Genomic DNA, 11,303 nt, shown 5'->3' on the forward strand with positions numbered 1-11,303 from the left:
GTCGTTGTGTTGGACTGTTGACATTAAGCGAGGGGTTGTTCTGCGTTCCGCGCCGGCGTCTCTGTAGAAAGGGTGTTCGCTTCGCCATCGCCGCGTCGTATCTGCACTTCAGTATGCCACGCTCCGTTGTATTCCATATTTAAGCCGCGCGGCGGCCAAAAGTGTTGAACGCATTTTGTTTTTTTGGCATGCGGTACACGCGGACGTGACAGTTGGTCATTTCGCGACACAGATGCACAGCGGTCTGTACTACGAGAATGTTTACGATCACTACATGTTTATGTTTCTCGGGAGATGCTGTTTCTCATCGCATGATGTATTGGAGAAATGTGATTGGCCATGTACAGAGTTTTTCTGGTTTGCGACTCGCTCTGTTACTGTTAAAGCGTAGATGTTTTCTTGAATGTATTGTTACGAACAGTTGTAACTATGCGTATGTATTTGTGGTACGACTAGCGACCGGCTTCCCACTTCCATTCAGTGCTAATTGCAGCCACGTAATAACTGTTGATACGGTGAAAGTAATTTATCTGCTGCGTGGAAGCGCAATGGCTCGAGCCTCCAGGGTCGCTGACTTCGCAGTAGCGTTCGGTCATGTAAACGAATGTGAGCTACTGTCTTGTCGGTCGTATGCAATAGAGCCGGTCGGTAATTCGTGTTCACAGAATTCCGCATGACGCCCAGAACTATCCTGGAGAAACAGCACTTTTGTCACTATTTCAGCGACGAGTGTAGGAGACGCATGTATCTGCGGCTTTGAGGAACGCTGTCCGGTGTGCTTCTACATTAGTAATTGGAGTTACCTAGTGCCATCGTCTAGCTTGTACAATCGTCGACAGTCTAACTGTGGGAGCGAAGGCGACAGACATACTTCAGTGTCCCATTCTACACCTTCATCTTTCACGTAATTCCGTGCTCATGCAGAAAAGCATAGCTGGCGCTCCATCGCAGTAGTTCCCGACAACGCTGTCTTCGGCACCGTGCGTAAAGAGACTGAATCAGTCGTAGTGTTGCGAAGCGGGGTATAGTTCCCGTGTTGAAACAATTACTGTTGGCCCTCATCATCATAACGCTAGTAGAGACACAATAATAATGCTCGAAAAAAAATGTAATTACACGCAACACAGACGACGTTTCAATTCATCTAGGAGATGTTTTTTCTTTGTAAAAACACATTTCAAACGTAAGAAATCGTAAAGGCTAAGTTCGGTTTGTGTTCCCCTGACGCATTCATTGCAGGTGCACATAGAAGCTGCGCACCAGTTTATATATTTTAGCCTGGCTTCTGAAACGTGAGGCGCAGCCGACTGCCATAGGTTATCAATACATATTGCGTTCGTCTGCCAAGCCTGTACAGCCTGGGAACATGGCAGCTCCCATCGCAGTGGCAGACGCCGTCCTCAATTAGTCGCCGTATCCGCATTGTGAGCTACTCCCACAAGTGTATGACGACACCGGCTTTTGATTGGTGCCATTTTGTCTCGCTCACAACATTTGAGTCATCTACAGTTTTCTTAGATAAAGACGCCTAAATATAAATGTGCTTAGCGTTACTACTTTCATGTTGTTCTTTACTACAACATGTTCATGTCTAACTACGTAATACTGGTAAAAGTAATTGATGGCTTGTTTGCGTTTGATTGACGTTGGACGTCGGCAAACAGAAGACAAGCAGACGATAGGACTCGAAAGAATATATTGGAGCATGCGTTCGTTCTCCATTCTGCTGCTGACGCCTGCGTTTTACGGCCTTTCGGGCAACTACTGTGATGGAGTATATAGTTAACCAATGCGTACAGTAACAGCCCATACGCTTTAACTCACAGTATAAAGCAAAGCGGTGTATAGCGCTCGCGTTTGCTTAGGTGTGTCTGTGCTGGAGAGATAAAACAAGGGCGCCCAGTCGAGCCTCTTTCTTTTCCCATTCTTATGCGTTTCGCAAGACCTGCACAGACATATCTGACTATGGTACCTGAAAAGCAGTTTTCACGACTGCACTTAACAAACACGTTGGTGTTTATCCGTGGTCCAACAGCTCCGAAGACTACATTGATTACCTGTAGAAAGTGTGTGGATTATACAAGGACTGTAAGGAAACATCGCCACCAGCAGCGATTCGACGTGATCCCCCCACCTCCTTTTTTTTGCACGCGTCACTAACAACCGTGGAAGGATGGGGCGGGCTGAAGGAAACGACGTTGTTGCTCCGTGTATGGAAAGTTGTTCGTTTTGATGAACGTATTGTGTTGTGCACTTGATGGTGGTGTTTTCTTTCGCGGCGTAGTCATAATTTTGTCCGGTATTTTGATGTGGTTACTCTACACTGGTGTACATATCTCGTGAGGGTAGCTAACCACTGCATTCCTTGTTGCTGAGTTTAACAAAACCTGTGGCTCGTGAACGCTTGCCTATGTGTGTCGTGGTTTTCTCTTGAATCATGGAAATAACTCTAAAGTGTAAGCATTTATTCCTGAGCAGCGGAGGAGTATCTATTACTAAAAAGCTTAAGGTGAAGTTAAATTTTTTTTTCGCTCTAACTTTTCTCATGGATAAGACGCTTCCTTTACGGGTTACGTTACGTCAGTTTTAGCCTGAGTTGGGGTACGTATGTAATCATATGGACGAGCTGGCACCATGGTATGTTTTGCATTTATGTTTTATAAATATGTTTTGTGATTGCTACTTTCAGCTTTTGCAAATAACATTATTTTGTTAGCGATGCCATTTTGAAAATTGTCTCTGTGCAAGGTTCCGCAATTTTATTGGGAGATATACTTTTATTTGTCAGAAAACGGTTCATTATCATCACTTTTTTTTCATTTGAAGAAGGAAACATTTCAGGTTCCTGTGATTTGAATTTTAATTGACTGAAGGTTCTAATAAAAAACTTACCTGAGTGTGTTCACCGACACCTTTCGCCCTACGGTTACCTGCACTATACATTCCTTGCACTTGTAAACACTGACAAGGGTTCTTAAACAAACACAAACTAATTGGAGGAATCTTGACATTAAGATATAACGCTTTTTATATCCGCTTCAAGGAAATGGCGTCAGTGCTGGTACCCAGCTCTCTTCGAAGCGTATGAGCCAATTAGACCTAATGTTCTTCGGTAATGGCGCTATGAAAGCAACGCCAGTCGCCGCTTTAAAGACCTTGGACGGTCACGTTCTTGGGAGGAACATGCTAATGCGGAGAGCTCTACTCCTGAATAATAATAAAAATATCAAGCTTTTCCTGTGCTTCAGCGTTGAGAGTGGGCAAAACAACGGATTGCAAGTTGTCTTACTGAAAGGAACATTTTAGCTTTCTTTACAGACTTGCTTTTCTCCTCTGCGTGCTCATTGGTGAAATATGTTTCACAATTTGACACTGGTACTCGCCCTCACACAAGAACTGCGTGTTATATAAGCCACATCTAGTTGACGACATTCACAACTACGCGACCTGATTTCGGTCATCATACGGACAAGCGTTCGTGAGCATCACAGTATCGCATCAGGGTGTTGGCTCGACACATAGCCATGTGCCCTAGTTTCTTCAGCATTGACATTTATGTTGTGGTCTGTAAGTGTATGTCGAGTGCATTGTTTCAGTGATGTCAGTGCATCCCATTAAAGATTTGTTCTTTAAAAAATGCTCTGAATGTGTCGTTTCCTTTGTCCGTCCGTCCGGCTTAGTGGACTGACCAACGCTATTGTAGACGCAGCTCACAGTCAACGCTAAGATATGCTACGCTTATTTAAACGTTAGAATGCCCTTCCCCTCCACCCCCTTTGTGCGTTCTTTAGCGCCGACGACTTTTTCTGGCACTGAAGCCCGACTCCATTTGCTCGTTCACCACTTTGGCTTCTTCGGAAGAACGTTGTCATGGTGGCAAGTTACTGCACTCATCTGGCACTGCCAAGCCATCCCAGCCACCTGTAATATTCTCCCATTCAACCATACCTTCAATAAGATTGGCCCACGTCTTTCAGCGTAAAACTAGTGTTGCTCGAGTTTACATATACAGCGACAGAACTAAAAGAAAGGGATTTGGCTGTGTGCCTTTTCCTTGCCCATAGTGTTAAGTCTATCCTTGCGTTGTCTAGTTCCTGCATTTGCATGCCTGAGGAAGTTAGTTGTTGGAGGCATCTGAGCAGAAATTTATAAAATTTGCCGTATGGAGCAACATAAGCATTCGACTTTTCTACATATCTAAACTTGCTTTTAATGATACGCTTTTCACTGTAGCTTTGGCAACAAAGATAAAGAAATTTTTCCACATGTGACGATCGAAATCCTTAAAATTTCTATGATAAACGAGTTCTTGAAGCGCAAAAGTGAATAGACAACGTATTGCTCTGTTTGAATTCAGGGTCGGTTTACGGAAATGCAGCAAATTCATGCGTAGTAAGCACTTTTGAGGACAGCTCGATGCACTTTAATTTTGCCGAGCTATATTGACACAGCACTTACCCGGCTGAAAGGTTTAGCTAAACACAGCCACAACAGCAAGGAACTATGTGGTATTGATGATGCAAGTTCTATTGCAGATTTTTGTAGGCAATGGGTAGGACAGCTAGCCATATAGATCTCTTGTGGCATGCGTATGACTAAATGTTAGCACTGCGTCAAATAAAAATGGTAGCGCTGTACAGTCGGCCGGGGAAAAATGGCGGCAGAACCCATCTCACGATGACTGTCGACGGTAATGCGATAGAATTTAATCAATATAGCAACACAAGGTATTTCCACCGTCGAAAGGAGTCAGGATTGAGGCGTGCACAGCAGCGGGACTCTTTCGCACTTCCCTATAAGGACACTCGGTGCCATCTAGCGGCGCCGCAGCGAAGCCTGCGTGTGACCTCCGAAATGCATGGCGCGCCGGTGCGTGCAAACGCTGAAAACGCGTCATGCGACAATAGGGCTTTTCTCGTGCTTCTTTCTGCTCATGCTGCGCCGTCTAGCGGTGGTGCAGAGAAGTCCGCGCGTCACCTCCGAGATGAGAAGCGTGGCGCGCTGGTGCCCGCGAACGCTGAGTGCTGTTCCCTCGCTTGTCGCACACCCAGTGGCACATACTCAGTGACCGAAGTTGGCGAGACGTTCATTGAAGAGCGGCACACATCGAGCCAATTCAAGGCGCAGCTCAGTTGCGGGAAAGGCGCTCATTGAAAAGCTGCACATACCCAGCGCATGTGGCGTAGCCAGCGAATGCGTTGGGTCGCTGTCCCTGTGGAATCCTCATGACGTGTTTAATTCCGCTCAGCATCGGACAAATTTAAGGGATCTTTTCGGTCAGTGTGGGGCGGCACATTCCAAGTGGCACACACGTAGCTACCCAAGCTATACACGCTGCGCGGCCAGGAGCCAACTTCCTCGTACTTGACGTACGGGCGCTGCACGAGGAGCGAGTTGCGGCCCGGGCCCGAGGCAAGGGGCGCTACAGGTTCATTGAAGACTAGCACAGACCGAACGGTGTACACCCAGTGCTCCACGTCGGCGTCAAGGAGTTTCTTCGAACAGTGGTGCTTAACCAGCCCCGCATCTACAGTGACCCGTGCTGGGTTGAAAGAGCTGTGAGGCTGGCACGCATGTACAGTGAGAGAAAGCAAGAAGAGGAAATGCATATGTGCACATTGGCACGCAATCAGTGACCAAAGTTGATACGATGGTTGGTGTCGAACCCTGTTACCTCAGCGCAGCAGCCCGATGCGCTAACCATTCGACCATGGACCACAGGACAGCTAGCCGTGTAGATCCTCATCCCATACATACGACTAATTGTTAGTGACTCAGTGACCCAGGTGGGCGGAAAGACGTTTAAATACATAGATAAATAGCCCCCCAAAAGTGCGTGAAGTGCCCAACAGGGCTAGCGCACTAAGACGAATTAGCACAATTGCAATACGACTGGAGCGACAAAATTCCGTGACTTCCGTCCGCCGTGGCTGCAAACCGAACTCGCGTCCTCGTGATCAGCAGCCAACGAAGGATTTATGAGCAAAAGCGATTGTAGCGGCGTTAATGTCACCAGTGCTTCGTTTACTTTCTGGCGCCACGCAGCACGCATGCACGCATTCATTCCTGCGTCCATCTGAATTGTCTATGTTACCGGTGATTCGTAAGTAGCGCACTTTTATAAAACTTTATTGGGGTATAAGCGTTACTAGGAAGCAAATCTTGCTTTCTTTAATTATACTTTCAGGCACCGCTTTTTCGTATTCGTTCGTAGACCTTACAACTCTCGCAGTGCACGGACACATTTTGTCACCAAATCGTCTATGTACATGAACAATTTGTCAGTGAATCTGTTTTGCAGAACGCAGTCGGCACTCTTGCAACTGCAATACACGCAAGTGGTGACGCGCTTTCGATTCTGATCAATATTATTACTTTATAACATAACGGTTAGAAGGCAACACTCAGGAGAACATAAGCGGGTTATTGTTATGTAAAGATTAGTGATGGGCAAATCAGTTACCGAGCAGAATTTAAGAAACAGTACTTTAGAAGTCAAGTCTATCAGGAGCCACGTTAGCGGATTCTCACACCTAGAACGATGTGTGCGGTGCCTGAAATCTCTATATGAACATCACATTTCATACTTGATGTTGGTGGCACAGCAAAAAAATCATTATTTGGCTTGAATGGAGTTTGTCGCTTGTGGACGCTTTACGTTCTTTAATCCCTTAATTCCCCTCTATGCAGGGTAGTCATCAAGAACTACCTTCCTCCTTCTTTATGTACCGCTTCGATTTGCCGTCCCGGACTGCTTGGGACAACACAGGCGACTGCTCTCAGCCAATGATCGATCGTTGTACCCGGCATCTCGGGCACTTCGGGACGCCAAGCTTCAGCGACTCAATAAATATTTTCTCACTTTCCCTCACTGCGTTCGCTGAGCTGCGGGTACTCTCAATGCTAAGAATCCGCCGTAAACCCAATTTGCCCTGCATCCATGATCCTATATTATCCAATAGGATCCTGTATATTCCCACATAGCTCTGTACATAACTCTGTAAACCTGTATGTTCCCACATAACTCTGTATGAACGTATATGGTTATGGTACGGAGCACGTGGGTCTTTTCCAATTTATGGTGGTCTGCGCGAAACTCGGTTCCGCTAGAAATAAGCCAAGGTACCATCTCTTTGAAGTTTGCAACCCTGTTTGATGTGGCATGCGCTATGGTGTTGCTTCAAGAGGTGTTAGCCTATTGCTCCGCCTGAGCATCTTATGTAGGCGTCAATCCGCAATGAAAGGCCAACTGAACTCGACAAGATGGCGAAATTGGAGCGTCCAAGGCAGCACCGCAGATGTTCAGCGTCGGCGAATTCTGCTCAACGCAGCATTCTTGATGTGGATCCTCAGCCTCATGGTATGCAGAGTGACAAAATTAGGTAAGTACTTGAGCTTACCGTTAAAGAACGCCATCGGGATTCCAGCATGCTGCTGTTGTTTTTCTGGCAGTGACTGAAATACCTTTCCAGACACGGAACACAATGTCAGACTTGAACTTAGGCTATATACCCTTTATTTCAAGCTATCCCTTTTGAGTGAATATGGTTCACTGAAAATAGGTACCACCGCATGCGGTGCAGTTGCACCGTCGTACTTTTCGCGAACAATGTCGCCATAACTAACTTTGGGAATACAACAAGACTGCAGCACCTGTCTTATGATGCCACAGTATACTTCAACCGTATCAAGGTGCGTAGCTGAACACACAACATCCGTCTTGAAGATCGTGCTAATCATTGTCCATCAGCCGAATAATTACGAGCTTCTGATAGCGTTATATTCGCACGAAAAAGTATCAGTGAAGAAAGTGGCGTCTCGGCCCCAACAGAAAGCGCTTGTTCCAGCTGTTCGGAACGCCACAGATTGTAGCTGAGGCAGACCGAAAAACCGCCCAATGTCATACCTTACACAGTTCCTTGGTATCTACGTTTTAGCCCAAGCCTACACGATGATCATGAGGCTCAGATCTGCCACTGTTATTTCTGCCCTCTCAACGCGCGGAAACCAAATAAAAGGAAACGTTAACCACGCCACTGATAACTCAATAAAGACGGTTGGTCGTATATGGGATGTTCTCAGTCTAATCCAAGAAACTTGCAGGCATGCAGCTTGTCCTGTTTGGCGAGAAGCCTAAGTCGCAAGGACACAACACAGTCACCGTCCCAGGCACAGCGGCTACAGATATTACAGACAATGCAGTCTCTGAAAGCGCGTGGTATTGATAAATTATTATACAAAATCGCTACTGCCTTCACAACGTCTCAACAAGTGTTACCACGACAACCATCATTGGCACATCAAGTATCAGAAGGCCGTCTCGTCAAACGTAGGTTCACCTATCAAAACGCCGGCTCTTCTTTCTGAGGCATTGCAAATCTGTTCGTTCTTACTTTTGCAGCAGGTCACAGACTTTAGCTGCAAAATTTTACTTAGTTTTCTGCTTCCAGCAGTCCAACGTGCGCTTTAAAAATGAATGCGTCTGCTTTGTAACGAAACGCTTCTTTGTAGTGCCGCTTTCCAAGCAGGCGGAAACGCTTGGTTGTCCCATATCATTATTCGGTGAATTGAAATTAAAGTAGAGCTTCGTCGTTAACGTGCTCTGCTTTGCAGAACAATAAAATTGGTGGCGAAGCTAAGGGAGCTGTTTGGAAAGGGTTTGAGAATATTGCACCTCGTGCCGGCACAACTGTTCACATCATGCACAGAAGTCTCTTCAAGATCACCACACCTTCCTCTAACCCAGACATCTGTCGCTCCCGTTCCTCGGAATTCCTTTTCGGCCGCAAACCTACCTTGACGATTGACAGCACTTAGTCGTTTGTATGCCGACGTTTTGTTTCGAAAGCAACGCGATAGCGACCACATTTTGGTAATAGCCGTAATAGTGTTTTGGTGACTCTTTCGACTAGTAGACTTAATGCATGCCGTCACTGCTTCGTGTTTCCAGGCTTGTCCTCGTGTATATGTTGCGTTCATTGAAATTTGAGAGCGTGATTGCTGTTTCCTTGACTAGGCCGAGTTATTTCTTCAAAACTGTCACCAGATTAACTCCATGCCGTTGCCGTGTGTCTCTAACTAACGCTTTCTTTTCTTTTCCTCGAGTCTACTAAGGATCATCTAACACCGCCTTTCTATGTGAAAGTGTGGCGTAGATGTGTACGCTTGGTGCGTGTTCGTCGTCACTGTTTCACAGAGCTTCGTGCAAGTGAAGATACGCACGAGGACGGAATGCAGCCGTTTCATGTCTAAGCCGTTCCTTATGACATTTCCAAGGATCTCGGGAGGTCTAAATCATCCGGCATATAACTCTCATTCAGTGGTATCTGTACGCGTAACTCAGGTGCATGCCCTTGGCGTGCAGTTCTTGTGCCTCGAGCTGCTTCTGTAGGTACCCGCCCCACTTTGTTCCGCGCCGGATGGCCACCCTGAGCAGCCAGTTGAACATGTTCCTGAACGTCCTGTAGCGCAGCAGCAGGTTGAAGGTGAGCCAGATGAGGCAGTAACTCCACCAGTCGTACAGGCTGAGCGCCGCGTTGAAGTCCAGTCCGACCTGCCTAGCCCAGTAAGTCATCATGCCTTCGTAGCTAAGGAAGATGACCAGCACGCGGACGGCGCTGATGATGTCCTTGCTCATGGCCGAGGCCTCTCGGGACGCATTGACTAGGCCCGGCTTGATGAGCTTTTCCTGCATCTCGAGGCACACGTCGAAGGTCTCGCGGTAGCTTCCCGAGCACAGGTTGTACGAGTCCGCCATGCCCAGCTTGTAGCCGACGCACCTCCAGAAGTGCAGGACGCACTCGAGCTCGCACTCGCTCAGGGAAAGCCCCAGCTGGCGCGGGTAGAGCACCACGAGGCCGACGAAGGCGAACTGCGTCACCGCCATGTCCAGCTGGGAGAGGTAGGTGGCGCCGCTGACCGGGCAGCGCCGGTGGCGCAGCTGGGCGCTGGCGTCGCGGTGCATCTGGCGCACCTTGGCGATGCTGAGCGCTGCCGCGTCGTCGCGGCCCCAGATGTCCCCCTCGTACCAGCACTTGACGTGCCGCAGGGTGCTCAGGTAGCGCCGGTACAGGCACGACAGCGTCGACGACCGGCCCGTGCTGCTCAGGGGCTCCAGGATGGACGGCTTCGTCACCACCATGGCGAGCCCCACCAGGTGTGCGAAGAAGAAACTGCGACGGGAGAGAAAAGCCGCAGTGGGCAGGGAACTTGCGTTTTTACGAAACGCGCATGGCCATATTGGTTCGACATATAAACGGCGTACTGTGAAGATACTGAGCCACAAAATGCGTTAAAATGCCACAAAATGTCTCTGTTCTATAGCAAATAAATAACAAAATCAATAAGAATAAATGAAAAACAAACATAAACCTTTCACCACACGGAGTTCACAAAATACAAGCGTCTCAGCCAGTACACCAAATGTCGGATACAATTTAGTCTTTGTTGTGTTGTATAACGATGCACTAAGTATAGCATTTCTAATATTTTATACTGTGGACTCATTGCAAAATGGGCCACGTGTTTGTTGTCCATCTTAGTAGGTGGAGGACTCCTTCACGAACGGTCGATTTATGTGAAAAGTACGGAAGTAATTTGGGTAGGCAACCAGCGCGCAGGACTTGCGCAGGAAGTTTGCAACAAACCAAATAATGGCATGGACACGAGCGCCACCGCAGTGATAGGGTGCTATGTGACCGGCTTTGCATTACTGCACCACTGGCCGAAACCCACGAGAGCAGCCAGAAAATGTTTCGGTTCAGAAATGCAATAACGCAGTGTCTATGGGCGAAAACCACATTGTTTCATTGCGACACAGTGACGCAGGGAGGGTACAACGGAAAATGATGGAGCGCTAGAAGTCGCGACAACGCACTTGTTCGTCAGATTTTGATCATTTGATACAAGCGGATATGCCGCCTGGGCACTTTTGCTTTATAAATTATTTATAATCGGAAACACAGAACAATTACGACTTTTCTATTCTAATCTCTTTTGGTGTGACAGCTCCACAAAATCGGACTGAGCGAGCCATTTAATGCTTAACTTTCCACCTGGTCACCCAGAACAATTAGGTGGTCGTAGGTACTCGCTAAAAGTTTGCTGAATGCGTGCTTACAATTGCCTCGACAAATCATCACGCCATCGTGTTTGGAAAGCTCATGGAGCCTACTGACCACGTGTAGCTTGTGCGACACGTAACTTGCTCATATCATAAGAAGCCAACGCACATTGACACTAAGGACAACATATGGGAAATTACTTGTGCTTAATAAATGAAATGAAGAAACGATCAATTATTG

At 47.2% G+C, this 11,303-nt stretch overlaps 2 protein-coding genes across 9 annotated transcripts in view; one reads left to right on the plus strand and one right to left on the minus strand.

Annotated features, from left to right (window-relative positions):
• The window catches only part of Gpa2 (Glycoprotein hormone alpha 2), a 166,611-nt gene that overhangs the window by 11,234 nt on the left and 144,074 nt on the right, over positions 1 to 11,303 (plus strand). The window lies entirely within an intron of this gene.
• The window catches only part of LOC135920285 (uncharacterized), a 59,994-nt gene continuing 56,190 nt past the window's right edge, over positions 7,500 to 11,303 (minus strand). For all 8 annotated transcript variants that reach the window (XM_065454459.2, XM_065454460.1, XM_065454464.2 and 5 more), the window contains one exon: positions 7,500 to 10,172. In XM_065454459.2, coding sequence (XP_065310531.1) covers positions 9,317 to 10,172 — 856 coding nt within the window. In that variant the 3' untranslated portion in view covers positions 7,500 to 9,316. The remainder of the gene's footprint in view (positions 10,173 to 11,303) is intronic.

The sequence above is a fragment of the Dermacentor albipictus genome, chromosome 10 (assembly GCF_038994185.2).
Source record: "Dermacentor albipictus isolate Rhodes 1998 colony chromosome 10, USDA_Dalb.pri_finalv2, whole genome shotgun sequence".
Taxonomy (NCBI): domain Eukaryota; kingdom Metazoa; phylum Arthropoda; class Arachnida; order Ixodida; family Ixodidae; genus Dermacentor; species Dermacentor albipictus.